The sequence below is a fragment of the Somniosus microcephalus genome, chromosome 3 (assembly GCF_052327205.1).
Source record: "Somniosus microcephalus isolate GS21.2 chromosome 3, FLI_Smic_1.0, whole genome shotgun sequence".
NCBI classification, from domain to species: Eukaryota; Metazoa; Chordata; class Chondrichthyes; order Squaliformes; family Somniosidae; genus Somniosus; species Somniosus microcephalus.
Window position 1 is genome coordinate 318,541,333 of NC_140989.1, and position 21,879 is coordinate 318,563,211.

Here is a 21,879-nt window from a genome sequence, read left to right on the forward strand (position 1 = left end):
CTTCCTATGGACCCACGGCGAAGAATCACTGAAAAGACTACATGATAACATCAACAAGTTCCATCCCACCATCAAACTCACCATGGACTACTCCTCAGAATCTGTTTCATTCTTGGACACACGAATCTCCATCAAAGACGGACGCCTCAGCACTTCACTCTTCCGCAAGCCCACGGACCACCTCCGGATGCTCCACTTCTCCAGCTTCCACCCTAACCACGTTAAAGAAGCCATCCCCTATGGACAAGCCCTGCGAATACACAGGATCTGCTCAGACGAGGAGGAACGCGATGGACACTTACAGACGCTGAAAGACGCACTCGTAAGAACGGGATATGACGCTCGACTCGTCGATCGACAGTTCCGACGGGCCACAGCAAAAAAAATCGCATAGACCTCCTCAGAAGACCAACACGGGACACAACCAACAGAGTACCCTTCGTCGTCCAGTACTTCCCCGGAGCGGAGAAACTACGCCATGTTCTTCGCAGCCTTCAATATGTCATCGATGACGACGAACACCTCGCTAAGGCCATCCCCACGCCTCCACTACTCGCCTTCAAACAGCCGCCTAACCTCAAACAGACCATCGTTCGCAGCAAATTACCCAGCTTTCAGAACAGCGACCACGACACCACACAACCCTGCCACGGCAACCTCTGCAAGACATGCCAGATCATCAACACAGATACCATCATCACACGTGAGGACACCACCCACCAGGTACATGGTACATACTCATGTGACTCGGCCAACGTTGTCTACCTCATACGTTGCAGGAAAGGATGCCCTGGAGCATGGTACATCGGCGAGACCATGCAGACACTGCAACAACGGATGAACGGATACCATGCAACAATCGCCAGGCAGGAGTGTTCCCTCCCAGTCGGGGAACACTTCAGCAGTCAAGGACATTCAGCCTCTGATCTTCGGGTAAGCATTCTCCAAGGCGGCCTTCGAGACACACAACGCAAAATCGTAGAGCAGAAACTGATAGCCAAGTTCCACACTCACGAGGACGGCCTCAACCGGGATCTTGGGTTCATGTCACGCTACATGTAACCCCACCTGATGTAGGGTTATCCAGACTCGAGTTGTCGTTGGCTTGTTCTCTCTACACAGATGCAGCCGGACCTGCTGATTTCCAGCAAAGAAAATGTTTTTTGTCTGTTTTTTGTTTTTCATACAGACCCCAGCATCTGCAACATTTTACCCCTTGTGACCCCACCTCATTGTTCTTTGATGTAATGTTTTCCTGACTGACCTGTTTGGACACCATTCACACCTTTGATTGCTGTGATTATCTCTCTGCCGAGGTGTGATAAATGGCAGTTAGAAAGATTACCTGTAATCATCTGGCATTATTCTGACTATATAATCTGTGCCTATAGGCAGCTCTCCACTTCACCTGACGAAGGAGCAGCGCTCCGAAAGCTTGTGATTTCAAATAAAACTGTTGACTATAACCTGGTGTTGTGAGACTTCTTAAACTTGCCAAAACACAGCATGCTGATGACTCCATTACAAAATGCTTCCCCTTCAATTCATGGAACCATTAATGTTGTTCAGAATTGCAGCCTAAGAGGTTAGGGACTCCTGTGTCTCCAGACACCAATCTCACCAAGTTGCCAGTTGAGCAAAACAAGGCGGAGTCATAGACAACAAACACATCTTTACCTGGAAAACTTCAAGCTGGGTACCGGTTATCATTTTGGAATCAGGACAAGAGTTGCAAAAAGTCTGCAGGGTCATAGTAAGACGTTTTCTGTGCCAACACAAGACTTAATATAGAGCCTGCATTGAATAGTGTCTGTAATAAATCAGTACTGATTGACTATGAAGCACTTCTTATGCTAGGTGAATCCCTCTAGACAGCTTTGTGCTTTTTTCAGACCCAGTTTTGAGCAACACTTCAAGGTGAGCATTGAAGAGTTGATTGAAGCCATCTTATTGCAAGAATCACTTTCTAGCACTTAGGGTTTTCCTTGATGGTTCAGATAGAGAGTGTGTGTGTGTGTGCGAGAAAGAGATAGTGAGAAGGGACTTACTTTTAAAAGTTGTGCTCAGTGAAGGAAACCAAATGTACTTTTGATAACTATGAGATTATGAATTAGGGAAATACTTTGAACCAAAAACAATCAAACTCTGCTGAGGAGGTACAGTAACTCATTATTGATCAATTCAAGAGAAATACAGCACAGAAGTTGCAAATTAAACTCAAATTCACCAAAACATTAAAGATTTTCAATAAATATTCCTCCTGAGACAGTAACTGAAAAGTACTTCTGCTTACCTTAGTGTTAAAGTGTCCTGATCTGTGACAATAACTCTTGGAAACCACAAAGTCGAGCAATTTCATGTTTGGTCAGTTGGTTAAAGGACATGTGCAGAAACACATGTGGAAGAGTCTTCAAACAAAGAGTCCAAGAAATCTACATTTGTACAATTTCTGTTTGTCTAATATAGAGTACTTGCTGTCTTCCCATAGGGACACATCCCATTTACTCAGCCACACAGCTTACCACTACAGAGCACTGGTAAGCTTCTGCTGCCCATCTTGTCTGAACCAGTGGAGTGGCATTGGCCACAAAACAGCTAATTCCCAAGAAGTGCCTCCTCAGGGGAGCACCACTAAAATATCTGGTTTAAACAAACTAAATCACATCCAGCAAGTTAAAATATGATGTTATTTTCATTATTGATAAAACATTGGCCCAGAAATTCGGGTCGGGGGCTTCCTGCGGGTGCAAGCTCCCGACCTGCACTTACCTTGCACGCCGGCCGTTGAGCTGTGGGCCCCCGTGGAATTGCGATCCGGGGCCTGCTCCAGCTGCCGGCGCGCAGTGCTTGCGTATCCCAGGGGCGCAGTTAGTTCGATGTGTCCCCTGGGATCACGTGGGCCATGGGCAGCCAATCGGAGCAGGGAATGCTCCATTCATAAGTCTGGCAGGAAGTGCTGTCAAACTTAGAAATACTACGGGCCCCTTCTTACAAAACATCACTAAATCTTCAAATACATTTTTTTTTTTTTTTAAAACATCACGGGCTAGATTTTCAGTTGCTTGCGCCAGCAGTTAGCGCCTTAAGAGAAGTGATTTTCGGGCGCTATGCGTGTAACGCCTGGGCGCAGCGCAGTTTGCGCCCTGCCCCAAATTAAGTTGCCCGTTAGCGCCGGCGCAAAGTTTAGCGGCCGCCCGGATGCGCGCGCAGAAAATGACGTCACATCCTCGTGCAACGCCCTTTGGCCGCCCCGAATCCAAACTTCAGTCGGACCGCCCCATTGTGCGCCTGGCGTCCAGAGCGTTTGTAAAATGGAACGCAACACACCCTGGGGAGCGCAAATTAAAGGGCACTCGTACAAAAGGCACTCTGCATGTGTTGTGTGGAAGTAAGCTGTGTGTGTTGTTGTTGTTGTTGCTCCTCCTCCTCCTCCTCCTCCTCCTCCTCCTCCTCCTCCTCCTCCTCCTCCTCCTCCTCCTCCTCCTCCTCCTCCTCCTCCTCCTCCTCCTCCTCCTCCTCCTCCTCCTCCTCCTCCTCCTCCTCCTCCTCCTCCTCCTCCTCCTCCTCCTCCTCCTCCTCCTCCTCCTCCTCCTCCTCCTCCTCCTCCTCCTCCTCCTCCTCCTCCTCCTCCTCCTCCTCCTCCTCCTCCTCCTCCTCCTCCTCCTCCTCCTCCTCCTCCTCCTCCTCCTCCTCCTCCTCCTCCTCCTCCTCCTCCTCCTCCTCCTCCTCCTCCTCCTCCTCCTCCTCCTCCTCCTCCTCCTCCTCCTCCTCCTCCTCCTCCTCCTCCTCCTCCTCCTCCTCCTCCTCCTCCTCCTCCTCCTCCTCCTCCTCCTCCTCCTCCTCCTCCTCCTCCTCCTCCTCCTCCTCCTCCTCCTCCTCCTCCTCCTCCTCCTCCTCCTCCTCCTCCTCCTCCTCCTCCTCCTCCTCCTCCTCCTCCTCCTCCTCCTCCTCCTCCTCCTCCTCCTCCTCCTCCTCCTCCTCCTCCTCCTCCTCCTCCTCCTCCTCCTCCTCCTCCTCCTCCTCCTCCTCCTCCTCCTCCTCCTCCTCCTCCTCCTCCTCCTCCTCCTCCTCCTCCTCCTCCTCCTCCTCCTCCTCCTCCTCCTCCTCCTCCTCCTCCTCCTCCTCCTCCTCCTCCTCCTCCTCCTCCTCCTCCTCCTCCTCCTCCTCCTCCTCCTCCTCCTCCTCCTCCTCCTCCTCCTCCTCCTCCTCCTCCTCCTCCTCCTCCTCCTCCTCCTCCTCCTCCTCCTCCTCCTCCTCCTCCTCCTCCTCCTCCTCCTCCTCCTCCTCCTCCTCCTCCTCCTCCTCCTCCTCCTCCTCCTCCTCCTCCTCCTCCTCCTCCTCCTCCTCCTCCTCCTCCTCCTCCTCCTCCTCCTCCTCCTCCTCCTCCTCCTCCTCCTCCTCCTCCTCCTCCTCCTCCTCCTCCTCCTCCTCCTCCTCCTCCTCCTCCTCCAAACACATGCACCCTTCCCCTTTAAGAGCTCACTGGCACCAGAGTGTCTGCCGTGCGCAGCGCTCTGCACCGCCAGCTTAGCGCCTAAAGATAGTAGTGGAACGCCTCTTTTAGCGCTCCACCTACCTCTTAGGGCGAAGCCACTGAATTTCCGGCAACGGGGCGCTACTTTGGGGCGGGCGATAACTTCGGGCGGGCGCTAAGCTTAGCGCCCCAAAACTGTCTATACTGAAAATCTAGCCCCACATTTTTTAAATAAGCTATAAATTAAATTAAATAACTATTTTAAACAGTAATATAAATATTTGAAAAAATAATTCTTTTTTCTAACGGGGCTAAAAAATAAACTTACCTTGCTTTAAAGTATTTTAAAATAATAAACCTGTGGAAAAAATGTTTTCATTTTAATTAATTCACCACTTACCTTGTAAAAAGCAGACCTTACACCTGCTTTTTACATTTCTGACTTCTGCAGACTTACCCTCCCGGGAAAACCTGTAAAAAAAAAAAAAAAAAAAAAACAAAGTTCGATGCGCACGTGCAGCCTCCCCCATGCACGCGTTCGACCTCTGAACCCCTGCTTTCAGGGGAACGGAAGTGCCGGTTTCCCACGCATGTGCAGTGCATGCAGGAAACCGGCACTTCCATTGGGCCTATGGGTGAGTACCCCGTCCGTACACACCCGTGGAGACCCGAATTTCTGGGCCAAATTATATCCTGCAGTGTGCACCAGTAACTAAGATTTGAAGGGAGCTTGTGGACAGCAATGACTTTTTTCCAAGTTCACCCAAGTGTGTACTTTGGAAGACTTGAGGGGCTTGGAAGAGGAGCAAGAACAACCCCTCCTGTCGATCTTGCGCATCCTTTGGAACCTGTGCTTGTCCAGTTAGGACCACCCTACCTACTAGGACACTGGCTTGCAGGGTACTTGGGGCCAAGTGGCAAGAATCACAGCTCCAGCTAGAAAAGAGCAAACATAGAAGATAGGAGCAGTAGGCCATTCGGCCCCTCGAGCCTGCTCCGCCATTTAATGAGATCATGGCTGATCATCCCAATTCAGTACCCTGTCCCTGCTTTCTCCCCATATCCCTTGATCCCTTTAGCCTTAAGAAATATATCTCCTTCTTGAATATATTTAATGAATTGGCCTCAACTGCCTTTTGTGGTAGAGAATTCCACAGGTTCACCACTCTCTGGGTGAAGAAATTCCTCCTCATCTCTGTCCTAAATGGCTTACCACTTATCTTTAGACTGTGACCCCTGGTTCTGGACTCCCCCTGCCATCGGGAACATCCTTCCTGCATCTAGTCTGTCTAGTCCTGTTGGAATTTTTATAAGTTTCTATGAGATTCCCTCTCATTCTTCTAAACTCCAGCGAATATAAGCCCAATCAACGCAATCTCTCCTCATACGTCATTCCTGCCATCACAGGTATCAGTCTGGTGAATCTTCGCTGCACTCCCTCCATGGCAAGAACATCCTTCCTCAGATAAGGCAACCAAAACTGCACACAATACTCAAGGTGTGGTCTCACCAAGGCCCTGTACAACTGCAGCAAGACATCCTTGCTCCTGTACTCGCATCCTCTTGCTATGAAGGCCAACATACCATTTGCCTTCTTAACCGCCTGCTGCACCTGCATGCTTACCTTCAGCGACTGGTGCACAAGGACACCCAGGTCTTGTTGCACTTCCCCTTCTCCCAGTTCAGATAATAATCTGCCTTCCTGTTTTTGCAACCAAAGTGGATAACCTTGCATTTATCCACATTATACTGCATCTGCCATGCATCTGCTCAATCACCCAACCTGTCCAAATCATACTGGAGTTTCTCTGCATCCTCCTCACAGCACACATGCCCACCCAACTTTGTGTCGTCTGAAAACTTGGAGATATTGCATCTAGTTCCCTCGTCTAAATCATTAATATATATTGTGAATAGCTGGGGTTCTAGCACCGATCCCTGCGGTACCCCACTAGTCACTGCCTGCCACTCGGAAAAAGAACCGTTTATTCCAACTCTCTGCTTCTTGTCTGCCAACCAGTTCTGTATCCAAGTCAGTAGCTTACCCCCAATCCCATGTGCTTTAACTTTACACACAAATCTCTTATGCAGGACCTTATCAAAAGCCTTCTGAAAGTCCAAATACACCACATCCACTGGTTCTCCCTTATCTATTCTACCAGTTACATCCTCAAAAAATTCCAGTAGATTAATCAAGCACGATTTACCTTTTGTAAATCCATTTTGACTTTGTCCGATCCAGTCACTGTTTTTCAAATGCTCTGCTATTACATCTTTTATAATGGACTCTAGCATTTTACCCACTACCGATGTCAGGCTTACCGGTCTATAATTCCCCGTTTTCTCTCTACAACCTTTTTTGAATAGTGGGGTTACATTAGCTACCCTCCAATCCATGGGAACTGTTCCAGAGTCTATAGAATTTTGGAAGATGACCAGCAATGCATCTACTATTTCTAGGGCCACTTACTTAAGTACCCTAGGATGTAGATTATCAGGCCCTGGGGATTTATCGGCCTTCAATCCCGTCAATTTCCCTAACACCATTTCCCTACAAATACTGATTTCATTCAGTTCCTCCCTCTCATTAGACCCTATGTTCTCCAACATCTCTGGGAGGTTATTTGTGTCCTCCTTTGTGAAGACAGAACCAAAGTATGTATTTAATTGGTCTGCCATTTCTTTGTTCACCATTATAAATTCCCCTGATTCTGACTGCAAGGGACCTACGCTTGACTTCACCAATCTTTTTCTCTTCACATATCTATATAAGCTTTTACAGTCAGTTTTTATGTTCCCTGCAAGCTTACTCTCATACTCTATTTTCCCCCTCTTAATTAATTCCTTTGTCCTCCTTTGCTGAATCCTAAACTGCTCCCAATCCTCAGGTTTGCTGCTTTTTCTGGCCAATTTATATGTCCTCTCCTTGGATCTTATGCTATCCCTAATTTCCCTTGTTAACCACAGTTGAGTCACCTTCTTTGTTTTATTTTTATGCCAAACAGGGATGAACAAATTCTGTAGTTCATCCATATGATCTTTAAATGTTTGCCATTACCTATCCACCGTCAACCCTTTAAGTAACTTTCCCCAATCCATCCTAGCCAACTTGCGCCTCATACCATTGTAGTTTCCTTTATTTAAATTCAGGACCTTAGTCTAGGAGTCAAATACTTCACTCTCCATCTTAATGAAGAATTCTATCATATTATGATTGCTCCGCCCCAAGGGGCCTCGCTCAAGATTGCTAATTAATCCTTTCTCATTACATAATACCCAGTCTAAGATGGCCTGATCTCTAGTTGGTTCATCGACGTATTGGTCCAGGAAACCATCCGGTATACACTCCAGGAATTCCTCCTCCACAGTATTGTTACTAATTTGGTTAGCCCAATCTATATGTAGATTAAAGTCAACCATGATAACTGCTGTGCCCTTATTGCTCACGTCTCTAATTTCCCGTTTAATGCCATCCCCAACCTCAGCATTACTGTTTGGGGGGTCTGTATACAACTCCCACTAACATTTTCTGCCCCTTGGTACTTCCCAGCTCTACCCATACAGATTCCACATCATCAGAGCTAATATCCTTCCTTACTATTGTGTTAATCTCCTCTTTAACTAGCAATGCTACCCCACCTCCTTTTCCTTTTTGCCTGTCTTTCCTGAATATTCCCAGCCTTGGTCACCCTGGAGCCATGTCTTCGTAATCCCAATGATATCATATCCGTTTACAGCTATTTGCGCAGCTAATTCATCCAACTTATTTCGAATGCTCCTCGCATTAAGACACAAAGCCTTCAGGCTTGTTTTTTTAACACTTAGAATTATTTACTGTGGCCATGTTTGATTTAACCCCTTGATTTCTCTGACTGCCACTTTTGCTCATCTCCTTCCTGTCTTTTGCTTCTATCGTTGCTTCTCTTTCCTCTGTCTCCCTGCACAGGTTCCTAACCCCCTGCCATTTTAGTTTAAACCCTCCCCAACAGCACTAGCAAATGGCTTAAAATGGACACTGCTCTGGTGTTTGATTTCCTTTTTAACAATGGGCCTATGTTAGCCTTAAGTTTGTGGTTCTAACAACATCTGCATGGTTGTCTAACACTTCAAATAGTAAACAAGCACAATAAGCTTTAATCAGTACTGTAAAACCAGCATATAATTTTCTGCCGTACTTCACTGCTGCTATTTTAGTATAAACTCAATTATGCAAAGAACCACATTAGATATCACAAGCAGCAAATTTTTATATAACTCATTTCAAAGATCACAGAGAATATTGTTCACAACTCTGAGAACCCAGTCTTCAAAAATATGTCAAAGAATTGGAGAGGGATCAAAGAAAAGATTCCAGGAGTAAGACACCAAATTATGAGGGGAAAAAAGAGCATTAAACATGTTTTCATTGCACAATAGAAAGCTGTATGGATAATGCCCTTTTAGTAGTTTTATCTTCTTAAAGTCATGCAAAAAGAAGTTGGATAAGTAACTAGTTAAGAAGGTGGCATGCAACTTGTTAGAATTAAGTAAAGTAAGCTGCAATATTAGAGAGATTCATTGGAGTTTCACTAAATTACCTTAGGATGTTTTAGAAAAACGTTCACATTATTTTCTCAGAAGTTTCACTTGTGGCTAGTCAACATCCTCAGATGTTTTAGAGTTACCATGATGTGCATGTGGCCTATGAAAAACGTGTGCTCAGTGACAAAGTCCTTTCCACGTATTATGTACTATAACAAAGGTCTGCATTTGAAAGTAATTTTTTGTATGCAAAGTGCATTCAGACATTTGTGAGAAGTGATAAGGTGCTATATAACTATGAATCTTTTTACGTAAAAATGTAACTTATATATTAGATTGAACAGTACATTTCAATTAATTTAAGGTTAGTTTGATGAATGCATTAGAATTGAATGAATTTTGAATTGCTAGAAGTAGCTTTGATGTCAATAAAAATGGTGAAATTGGAGCTTTCTGGGTGTTTTTGTTCTGAACCATACCACCATTTATATACAAGTTAGAAATGCTCACAGACATTAAGTTTTGCAAATTATGGCTTAGAGGCCTCACCAACAAATAGCAAAACAGAATCTTAAGATGCTGTAAATTTAAAGACAATTGGTCTGTAAATTATAAGCACAATATTTTATGACTGTCATAATTGGAGGGGCACATTCCTAAACATTAACATCTGGATAAAGAATAGTGGCATGCATTGCAAATGGCTGTTGTGAAGTACTGTCTGGTAAAATGTGGGTTTGAAATGTTTAAAAAACAAGCACATATCTTTGTCCCAAATTAGCAAAAATGGTATTAAAGAAAAACCCACAACACACAAAAAAACAGCAGAGGTATTTTCTTTTCACGGCAGTAAACACACCCCCTTTATTTCAAGTATTTTTCCTCATTAACTTTGAATGAAAACATTATAGCAGTAAAGAAATCAGTCAGACGCACTGTGAGCAAAAGTACAGGCTCCACAGTACCGTAATGTCCACAGAACCTTTTATTTTTTTTCCTTTTTTTATTTTTATTTTAAAAGATTAAACACAGCAATTAAAATTAAGTCAGTATTAACCACTAACAGTCTAACTTACTCAGTTCAACTAACTGACACATTTAGCAGACTGTAGCTGCTAGTAAAACAAAGCAATCTACGATTGTTAGGCTAGCTGAAGCTCCAAGTTCTATTAGTGCAATACATCATAAACATAACATGATATAGGGGGGAAAGAGAGAGGGGGACACCAAATTAAAACATTCACATCAGCTGAAAGCTAACACAAAAGTTGTTACATTGTTGTAATGGGAGCTTTTAAAAAAAAGTGAAGCAAACGGTCATAAAAATTATGGGTCTCTTGGATACTATTCAACATACGTATTTTGAAATGTGGAAAGAAGTCCTGTATATTTGAAGGGATGGGGTTAAAGCCAACATGCAGTAATAATGCAACACAAAAAAACCCTACTGCACCGCAGTTCGTGGCGACGTTCTGCTACTAAAATGTTAATTTTTTTCGAATGCTTTTCACTTTTTTGTGAAAGCACTTCCATTACACATTCACTACATCCCTCCATGACAACAAAATATCGATGTGGCACAAACCCAGAAAGACATCCAAGACTGTCGTGTGTATATTTACAATAAATAAGATACATTTCTCAGATACATTAATACAAAAAAAGGAAAAATTACATTACACTCTCAAAGCGTTCTGCAGGAATGTATTACTTTGCATAGTGACAAGTTACATCACAGAGCTAAGGGTTCGGGCAGCACCATGACAACAATGAATCTAGTGAATAGCAAAGCATAGGCCTCTATCAAGGCTTTGTTGGCAAACCTGGCTTGCACGTATACAGATGTCACCTACATCACAGAGACTCTGCTTGCTGTCAATGCACATTATACAGACATTTTGTAAATGGGAGTCACTTAAATTTGAAAATGTAAAAAATAGAGGTGATATGTAAGTGAAATGTCTTGTTGTATTCATGTGCATTATGGCATTTCTCATAGAATCACAGTGTACACAGGAATTATCATCCACTTTGCTATCTTCAAAAAGATCATTGGTCCAACTCGAAATCAAAATTGGTGTTAGCAATAGAGTGAGTGGAAAAAATAACGCCAGATACCCTGTTTGAAATATCAGCTCACTTCTAAACAAAAATCAAAACTGTAGCACATTGGCAGCACAAGAAGTGTCCCCAAAACAAAATATAGTGTTAAGAAAACGCTAAACTATTTGCACAAATCTCGTTGAGTTGTTTTTTTTTGCAATAGTGTATGGATACAAAGTCAAACATGCAGCTTTTTAAGGAACCTCCAAAAAAAGGTTTTTTAGTTAGATGCCGATGACCCATTTTCTTACAACTGGAAATTACCAACTATGTTTTCTTGAAATTATCACATGCAAAGTTTTGTGATCGCTGCAAGTCCTGCCCTTTCTTATGGTCTACTGGTTCTTTATTTTTGACATGACAGCTTCCAGATTGATCTTTCCCACACTTTTCCACACAGGCTGGGTGTTGTTCTCTTGGTGATGAAATTCTTGTTGTATCTTGCACTGCTTTTTGCTCACATAAGGCCCCTATGACTGGTTCAGGCTTTAAAAGCGAGCCACAAACAATGGCCTTATCTTCGAATTGCAGTTTTGTACTTGCAGGCGTTGATGAGGATGTTGTGACACTTGACACTGTAGCAGGCCCAAATATGGTAAAACGTGGCCCTTCTTTATCATTCCTGGCAATCAAATCCTGTGGCTCTAATTCTTTCCTCCTCTCAGTCTCTGTTAACCCAGGGATAGCCAACTTCACTGGACCCAGCACATTTTTGGCAACGGTAGCTAAATGGGAAACAAAAGGTGTTTTAGCAAAGCTAACTGGAGAGCATTTTGAAGCAACTGTACTTTCCATACTTATTACAAGTTGACTTTTGATGTCCAGTTCTTCATTTTTCTTTAACATTCGCTCACTTTGGCTTAATCTTCCATCCATTTCCTCGGCAGTGGAATGTTCAAGTGCTTCTTGACACTTGATATTATTTGACTGAAGAGGTTTTTCACTAATTCCAAATGAGTCTTTTTGCTTACTCACATTTTGCCCTTTGACCTTATCACTTGTCTTGCATTCAGTTCTGATGGCCTCCTTCTTAGGAACTTCAATTCTATGGGACTGTTTTGAGGGATGGGGAGGAACTGATTTGAAAAGCAGATGCTCAGCAGTAGGGGAAGAACATGCAATAAGTTGATCAGGTGCTTCTGGTACTTTCTGATGTACATCCTTTGATAGAGTGGGCCTTCGATGCATCATCTGACTAAGAGGAGTGCTACTGTTATCGATACCTGTTTCTAACAAATCTGTTTGAATGCCTTGATGCTTTTTGAATGGTGCTGTCTTTCTGATCTCTTGGTTTGATGTTTCCTCTGGGGCTTTTTGCATTAAGATAGTTTTGGGGGATTCATTATCCTTTGTAGTAACACAATTTATCAGAGGTTGTTTTATTTCAACAGCTTTCAAGTCTCTAGAATCTGTTTTAATCTGGCCACTCTTCTGAATGCCGGAGGCAGCATGTTCCAATACAGCCTTTTCCCCATGTGCAGTGTTGATTGAACAATCTTCTGCTTGATATGGTTCTGCTATTTTATGTGTTACTGTACTGCCCAATATTGACCTCCCAGTGCTGTGCTCTGAAAGCGGAGTTAAGTTTCTCTCTGAAGACCTAATTTCTTTAGACTCGGATAAGAACACAGAGCTGAGGTCATCTTCTGAAGAATCCCTACTTTCTGGTTTATGTGAATTGTCTGTTTGGGCACAAGACCGATGCAACTTGCTTCCTTCCTGGCTGTCTTCTGAACCTTCATCGCTTTCATCTTCAGAGTTATCCACCTCACGAATTGCATCTTGTTTTTGTAGAGCTTCTCTCCTTTCTGCCCTATCATGTCTTATCGCTACTAGTTTGTCATTCAGCTTTCCCCTATTGATTCCTTCTGATGATTCTTGCCTACCGATTTTTCTGGCAGCAGGTTGCTTTAGTGTTCCCTTTTCTGCAGGGCCACGTTTGCTGCCTGGTGATTCATTAGCAGATTCCTGTAAACTCTGTAGACTGGGGTCTCTCTGCAGCATTTCCTTCTTAAATTCGGAGTACGATATATCCAGGCTGTGCTTTCGGGACGATGACAGCTTCTTTTCAGATGACAGGGTGGCAGCCAATTTTTCAGCAGACTGAACCCTCTTTAGCAATGGTGATCTTGGAGGTTCTGCACTTTTGGGTCTGGAAATCTGCCTGACCAGTGGTGGAGAAGAGTGTAATTTAACTGGGAACGATTGTGTTGCATTGGAACTACCCAGAGAATGTGAAGATAGGGGAGACGGGGAGCGCTGAGGGGATGTTGGCTGTGGAGTGGGTGATGGAGTGCGAGCAAGAGGAGAGAGAGGGATGTTCCCTACAGACTTGCGTCTGGGTGACCTATACTGTCGTTGAAGCTTGGGAGCCAATCCTTGGAGAGAGCTTGGACGGATGTGGCCAGAACTGGCTGGAGAATTGGGCACGCTGGAGCTGGGAGAGCTGCTCTGTGATGAATTGCCACCAACTAGAAAAAGAGTTATCAAAATATGAGATTAGCACTAAACCAAAAGAGTCATTTAAAAATCACTTCTAACGGATATTTGAGATGAAAACTGCCGAAAACAATTTAGTGGAACTTACAACAAAAAATACAAGTGCAAAACTAGTCTTTTGTTCCCAAAACCATGTTAGTTGAAATAACTTTGCACAGGAAATAGTAATAGAATACATCACAAAAACTTGTGTTCATTAGTAATCACATTCTTTGCTCTATCACAAAGAGGGATTAGAAATACTGTTACTTTCTTTAAGCAGTTCAAATCCCAATCTGTTTGGAGAAGTATTTTGCCTTTATTATTCCTACCTCACCGTACTCCGCACCCAATTACTACTGTGGGGGACAAATGAGAGGTCAAGTAAATGTGTTACTTATATGATTGTGTTAGGGTGAAAATTATATAGCTTAAAGCAGCACCATAAAGAGTTAAAGAATGTATTGTAAGAAGTGAACTTGTAAATAAGAAACAATGGCACAAGACAAAACAAACTCAGCTTAAGACGGGGCAGGAATTAACTGTTTGTGTCTGCTCCCATTAAAATCATTGTGCTTGACATTATTGTTGAACAGTTATTGAATGTGGGAAACACTAAATATTTCACAATTATTCAGTGGTGCAGCCTTCTGCAAACTATTTGCTGGAAGCCCTTTGGATGTATTAATGTAATTCTACTATTCTATAATGCAAAGTAGATGAATCAAAATTGTGTGTATTGATGAGTTACAGTAATTGGTAGCTGCAAAACTGCCCATTTTGTAATTAACTATTAAAAAACCGCCCAAAGTTCTAGAAGGTTCCATATCATTCCTGTGAGGACAGGGGAGTTGTTGCTGGGGGAGCGTGATTGGTTGAAGACACCTGTGTGTAATATTTTGCTACAATGTATAAAAGAAGTTTCAATACCTTGTTGCTGGGGGGAACGTGATTGGACGAGGACAAGAGAATTGTTGCTGGGGGAACATAATTGGATGAACACATTTGTGTAAAGTTTCAATACCTTGTTGCTGGGGGAACATGATTGGGTGAACACATTTGTGTGTAGTGTTTTGCCTGTATAAAAGAAGTTTCGATATCACTGTAACGGTGAGAAGCTTATCACTAGGCCGCGGGGTCTTCTCCCAGAATGTTCTGTTAATAAACTGTGTACTTTTACTTTAAGACAGACTCGAGTGAATCTATTTTTTACCAACAATTGCTATTAACATATTTGCAACTTTCTAACCACAATTTATTTGGCAAATAATTGCAAAGGCTAGTTTTTCAGAATTAGGAAGTTGTTGGATCAACATTATTTCAGCCAATGTTTTTTTCCCCCACACACAGTTAAAATGATTGACCAATGTTGGATTTAAACCTACAGTTGAAAAACAAATGTAGGTGGCCTTGAATTGCTGGTGTGACAACAGTTTTCACAGAATCATAGAAATTTATGGCACAGAAGGAGGCCATTTGGCCCATCGTGTCTGTGCCGGCTGAAAAAAGAGCTATCCAGCCTAATCTCACTTTCCAGCTCTTGGTCCGTAGCCTTGTAGGTTACGGCACTTCAAGTGCATATCCAAGTACTTTTTTAAATGCGATGAGGGTTTCTGCCTCTACCACCCTTTCAGGCAGTGAGTTTCAATCCCCCACCACCCTCTAGATGAAAAAATGTCTCAACTCCCCTCTAATCCTTCTACCAATTACTTCAAATCTATACCCCCTGGTTATTGACCTCTCTGCTAGGGGCAATAGGTCCTTCCTATTCACTCTATCTGGGCCCCTCAAATTTACACACCTCAATCAAGTCTACCCTCAGCCTCCTCTGTTCCAAAGAAAACACACCCAACCTATCCAATCTTTCTTCATAGCTAAAATTCTCCAGTCCTGGCAACATCCTCGTAAATCTCCTCTGTACCTTCTCTAGTGCAATCACATCTTTCCTGTAATGTGGTGACCAGAACTGTGCATTGTACTCTAGCTGTGGCCCAACTAGTGTTTTATACAGCTCTAGCATAACCTCCCTGCTCTTACATTCTATGCCTCGACTAATAAAGAAAAGTATCCCGTATGCCTTCTTAACCACCTTATCTTGTTGCAGCTTATTTATTACTGCTGCTTTGCCTGTGGCTGGTCAAGAATGCCAAGCAGGTTGCTTCTGTTGTCCTGCTACCTTCAGAGATCTGTGGACATGCACTCCAAGGTCCCTCTGTTCCTCTACACTTCTCAGTATCCTACCATTTATTGTGTATTCCCTTGCCTTGTTAGCCCTCCCCAAATGCATTACCTCACACTTCTCTGGATTTAATTCCATTTGCCACTTTTCTGCCCACCTGACCAGTCCATTGAAATCTTCCTGCAGTCTACAGCTTTCTTCTTCACTATCAACCACACGGCCAATTTTTGTATCATCGGCCAATTTTTGTATCATTTTAACACAGCGACCTTCCTCATTTGGATAATGTAGCATCGAACAAGTCACTAGCAAAATAAGGGCTTATAAAATCAATCAGTTCCCCAATTAGTGTACAGTACTTTAAAGAAAATTGAATTATTTTCAATGAACATAGTCATAGTTGCTATACTTTACTTTGGTGCAGGTCAGATGAGAGGAAAATTAAGCAAGTTTGATTCTAGTACAGCTTTTCTCTCTCTGATTTATACAGCAAACTGCATAGATTTTTCCAGTTCCAGTGATCTGAGGTGACCTTGGAGCTTTTTTGTCCTATTGTCTGGTTCATCAGTCGCCATATAATGCCTTAACTAAAGTCTCAAAATGACTTCAAGCTGCATGACCCTACAATTACCACAGTAATGATTTCCTTAAAGAAAACACACATGCAAAACAATGCAGCTCATTTCAAAGTTTAAAACTAGTGAAACATGATCACATTTAATGTACTATTTAATTGAGTTTGTCTGTCTTAACTGCATGCTAATTTCAACCTAGTATTAGCAGATACAGATTTGATGACTGTTAGCATAAAGAAGTTACTAATTATGTTTAGCCAGTGCCTCCTTTAGTCTCTAATCACATTCTTTGGTTTGTTGTAAAATACTTTTCTATCCCACTTTGCAGATTCCCTCTGTTACTTCAAAATCTTACACCATCCTCTAATCAGTCATCATGTTCTCATTAAGAACAGATCAAATTTCTTTACAAGGTCTTCATAGCTCAATAATCTCAACCTACCACCATGCTGGTTATCCTTTCATCTGACCTTACACGTTGTAACGCTTTGGGTGCCTAGAATAATGCTCCACATGTGGTGCCATTAAAGAAAGAGCTTGCATTTAATAGTGCCTCGCCAGCTCCCCAGGATGGCCCAGTGTTTTACAAGTAACAAATGTTCAAATGCAGTCATTGTTGATAAGCAGGTAGACAATTTGTGCATAACAAACAACAAATGAATGAATAACCAGAGAGTCTGTTTTTGGTGGTGTTGCTTGAGGGAGGAATGTTGGTGAGGACACCAGTAGAACTTTCTACCTTTTTTCGAATAGTGCCATGCGATATTTTATGTCCATCTGAGCAGGCAGATGGGGACCCAGTTTAATGGCCCCGAAATTCCGTTCCCTACGGGTGTGTACGCACTGTGTACTCACCCGTAGGGCCAACGGGAGTGCCGGTTTCACGCATGCGCTGGAAACCGAAACTTCCGTTCTCTGAAGAAAGGGGTTCGCAGGTCAGACGCCTGCGCCGGAGAGGCAGCGCGTACGCCTGGAACTTCCGTTTTTTTTTTACGGTTGATGCAGTCCGGGTAAGTCGGTAGCAGCTGTGCCTGGAAAAGCAGATGTAAGGCTTGCTTTTAACAAGGTAAGAGGTGATATCAGTAAAAGAAAACATTTTAATTTTTGTTTAAAATAGTTAATTTATGTAATTTATAGTCATTTTAAAAATGTGATTTAAAAAAAAAATTATTTGAAGTTTTACTTATGTTTTGAGGGTGATCTCTATTCATAGATTTGACAGGTCTTCTTGTCAAATCTATGAATGGAGATTCCCTGCTCCGATTGGCTCCCCGTGGCCCACGTGATCCCAGGGATGCTGCGAACCAGCTGCGTCCCTGGGATACGCGTGCCCTGCACACCGGCAGTTTGAAGAGGCACAGCAACGGAATTCTATGCCGGCCCAGAGCATTACGGTCGGCACGGTTCATTTGTGCAGGTCGGGGGCTTACGCCCGCGGGAAGCCTCCGACCGGAATTTCTGGGCCATTGTCTCATCAGAAAGATGGCACCTCCAACAATGCAGTAGTCCAACAGTACTGCACTGCTGTGTCAGGCTAGATATGTGCGCAAGTCTGTAGTGGGACTTGAACACACAACGTTCTGACTCAGAATAGTACCAACCGAACCATGCTGACAGTCAATTAAAGAACGTTGCTGGTTGACAACTGGGAATTCACGAGAAAGGATGCTTCTCAAGCTAAGGGCTCACTGACAGGATACAGGCTGGGCTGGGGGAAGAGGGTCAGTGCTTCAAATATAGTGGAGAGTGGGAGGAGAGTTAAAAGGTACTTTTTAAAAAGCATGGGGGCTGGTCAGACTACGTTTTCCAAGGTTTCCTCTGCCTAAGGCTACTGTAGCCTGCCTCCCCTATTAATATTGCCAGAGCCTGGCCTTCCCAGTGCTGTCAGGCAATGGACTTTCTTCAATGCTCTACAAACCCTAGAACCTCCTTTCCGAGTATTACTGTACCTCTATACCACTCCCTCAATGCTTTCAGCTTCCCTTTCTTTTTTTTAATTATTTGTTCTCGGGATTTGGGCATTGCTAGTAAGGCTGCATTTATTGCCCATTCTTAGCTGCTTAGAAGATGTTGGTGGGCCATGTTGTTCATTACTGCAATTGGTGGGGTGATGGTGCTCCCATGATGGTGTTAAGTAGGCATTGCCAGGATATTGACCCAGCAATAATGAAAGAACGGTGATATATGTTCACGTCAGGATGGTGCATGACTAGGATGGGAACTTGGAGGTGATGTTGTTCCTATGACATTGTTGCTTTTGTACTTCTTGGTAGTAGAGGTTATAGGGGAGGGAGAGGCCGTCAATGTTGGTGCATTTCTACAGTTCATCTGTTGACTGTACATACTGCAGCCACAGTGTGCTGGTAGTGGAGAGGAGGGATATTGAACCTGGTGACAGAGGCGCAATCAAGCAAAGGTACTTTGTCCTGGATGGTATTGAAGTTCTTGAGTATTGTTGGGGCTGAGTCGTGGTCCTGACCTGAGCCATTTAGACGTGGATAGGTTTTGAAGGGTCAGGTGAGCCACTCGTTGCAGAATACCTAGCCTCTGCCTCTAATTCTGGTCTCTTGAGTTTCCCCGATTTCAATTGCTCCACCACTGGTGGCCGTACCTTCAGCTGCAAGGCCCTAAGCTCTATATAAATACAAGAGCTATCAACAGCTGCAGGCTGCATTTGGGATGGAGATTGCGAGGAAACCATGTCCTGCAGCAGCTCCCTCCCCACCTACCACCCAATTAATCACTCATGCTTCTCACCAATCCATAATTCCCATGGCATCATCTACCTGTACCTTCTTACTACCCATTACTATCGTCTTCATCTACATCGTCCCCTTTGAACTACCCACTTAGCCCTACATACCCACCTATCCCTTGCTCCACTGTTGCTCACTTCATCCTTAAACCTCCTTCACTCCCACTCACTCCCTCCCTCCAGGGTGGGTGATGAGAGGCCAGAGTTTCCTACCTATCCTCCCTTGCTATCTGTTTCTCTTGAAAAGGCTTTATTTGCTTTCAAATGCTCAACTTAGAATGAGGAAAGAAACTGTCTCTCTGCCTTTCGCTCCATTTGTGTCTTTCTTTCCGCCTCTCTCCCTCTCTGTCGCATAGGTGTTAGAAATTAGAATCTTTGTCTACAGGTGTAAGAAATTGGTATTGACCTATTCGAACGACTAACAAAACACATGAGATAATTAGCTGGTTCCAAAATTCAACTATAATTTTTTTTTAAGTAATATTGGCTGAATACTGATATACTCGCTCCCCCCTCTTTTTTACCTTAGTATCTCTCTCTCTGACCATCCCTCTCACTCAGCTTAATAAACATGCTAAAGTTTGTAGAACACAAAACAAATGCTACAACAGGTGAGTAAATAGATCATTGTAATTTGTTTCTCTCACTCATTCACACACACTTTCCTTTTTTCAAAAAAAGTACAATATAACTCTTACCTCAATAATGCTTTCAAAATTAACGTAAGAAAAACTAATCAGAAACTGCTAGAATCTTGGGAAAAATATTCCATCAGTACAGCTAACCGAGCAGTACTGATGCATCCTTTGGAACTAGGTACACTGCACATACCAGACTGCACAATCTAAATTCAGTTCCTAGAATCACAACTCTCGGCAAAATTATCAAGTCCAAGCCCAGACTTTTGGGAGAGGCTGAGGCATTCAAGTAAAAAAACTTAATGAAGACACTAAAAAAACTAAAGATATATTTAATCATGTTATTGTGAAATATGTAGTTTTTAAATTTTGTTTAAACCCTTACATTGGACTTTAGAAATGTTAGATACCAAGGGAAAAAAATGTCTGAAAAAAATTTCGACAATTTGTGGGAACCTGGTGGTTGAGTTTATATCGGCTAAACCCATTATTAATGTGAACATAGGAATTTATAAATGAGAAAAAGTTGACACAAAATGTGTGACAAACACAGGACAATGGTTGTGCAAACAGGAAGTGCACGCAGATGTAAGGTTTTTATTATAGGTGTTTCATTTCTCAATACTGAAATTGTAATCTATTGAATTCCCATGTAATCTTAAATGTTATAAAATCAGTTGCAGTTACCTTGCATTCCCTTGTTCCTTGTCTTATGCTTTGAAATTGCTGGTTAAAGGTAATTGGGGAGCAGACATTTCAAGCAGAATTCCCCCTTATAACATCAAAAATTGAGATTGCTGCCCACATCCTACAATCACTACTGTTCTGGACATTATGGACATTTTACATGCAGATAGCACCCTCTGGTGGTGGTTATTGTGTTAGCATGCAGCAGAGGGCATTTGACTTTTCTACCTTTCTTCCTGTTTGACCCAGGAAGTAGAATTCCAGGAAGAACCTAACTGAGTAATGGAGGATCTGCCATGAGGGATCCTCAATCCAATGTGATCTGATCGCATATGTTAGGCCAGGCGCAATATCTGTGAGTATCTTTGTTTGTTAGCATAATAGCAACTTATACTATGTTTATGAGAAGTAATAGTTGATATTTACAGGAGCACAGTCCAAATGTTAGTTAGTTATACAATTAGTCTATTCTACTGTTGTAAATATGTTTATATCTTATGTAATATCGAATGTATAGTACTCAGTTTATGTACAAAACATACTTTGTCTTTGTTTACAGTTTCACAAATTTGTTCAAGTAAAGCTTCAAACAGCGAAACGGCTTCACGAGGAATTATTTGAATAAGTGTTTAACTTGCTGGATAACTAGATAGGAGCACGTCTAGCGAGGCCAGTACAACTACTATAAAGTCATCATGGGAGAGGATATACAATATCTAATTATAATAGAGGCAAGAGTGGCATAGGGGCAGCACGGTGGCATAGTGGTTAGCACTGTTGCCTCACAGCGCCAGGGACCCGGGTTCGAATCCGGCCTCAGGTGACTGTCTGTGTGGAGTTTGCACATTCTCCCCGTGTTTGCGTGGGTTTCCTCCGGGTGCTCCGGTTTCCTCCCACAGTCCAAAGATGTGCGGGTTAGGTTGATTGGCTATGATAAATTGACCCTTAGTGTTAGGGGGATGAAATACGTGGGGTGACGGGGATAGGGTGGGATATGTGTTGGTGTAGGGGTTACGGGGATCGAGTGGGATATGTGTCGGTGCAGGCTTGATGGGCCGAAATGGCCTCTATCTGCACTGTGGGGTTTCTGTGATTCTGTGAAGAGTGCTACCCACTGAACCACAGCTGACACTGGAGTTTAACTGCGCATGTGTGGATGCTGGAAGTTGCTGTCTGACTTACTCCTTAATAATGGTGAGCGCCGATGGCCTCACCGTTATACTTACCACAAAATCCGGGCTAATATTTTTCTTCGATAGGGGACGGTTTACAAACCTCTGTTCTAAGTGTGGAAAAGATGGACAGGCTAGAAAGATAGATTGGCTTTGGCTAATTGACTAGATTATTCATTGTCTCTTTAATATTGTAAACTGTTTATATTACTATTTACTTTAAAAAAAAGGGTATTCTGTTATTGTACAGATTATATGACTTCAAATCAAGAGATGAAGTCCTGATGAGAATAGTTT

At 43.1% G+C, this 21,879-nt stretch overlaps 1 protein-coding gene across 10 annotated transcripts in view; it reads right to left on the bottom strand.

Annotated features, from left to right (window-relative positions):
• Positions 1–9,828: 9,828 nt before the first annotated feature.
• The window catches only part of mast2 (microtubule associated serine/threonine kinase 2), a 518,017-nt gene continuing 505,966 nt past the window's right edge, over positions 9,829–21,879 (bottom strand). For all 10 annotated transcript variants that reach the window (XM_085983018.1, XM_085983016.1, XM_085983015.1 and 7 more), the window contains one exon: positions 9,829–13,569. In XM_085983018.1, the coding sequence (XP_085839144.1) occupies positions 11,366–13,569 (2,204 nt within the window). In that variant the 3' untranslated portion in view covers positions 9,829–11,365. The remainder of the gene's footprint in view (positions 13,570–21,879) is intronic.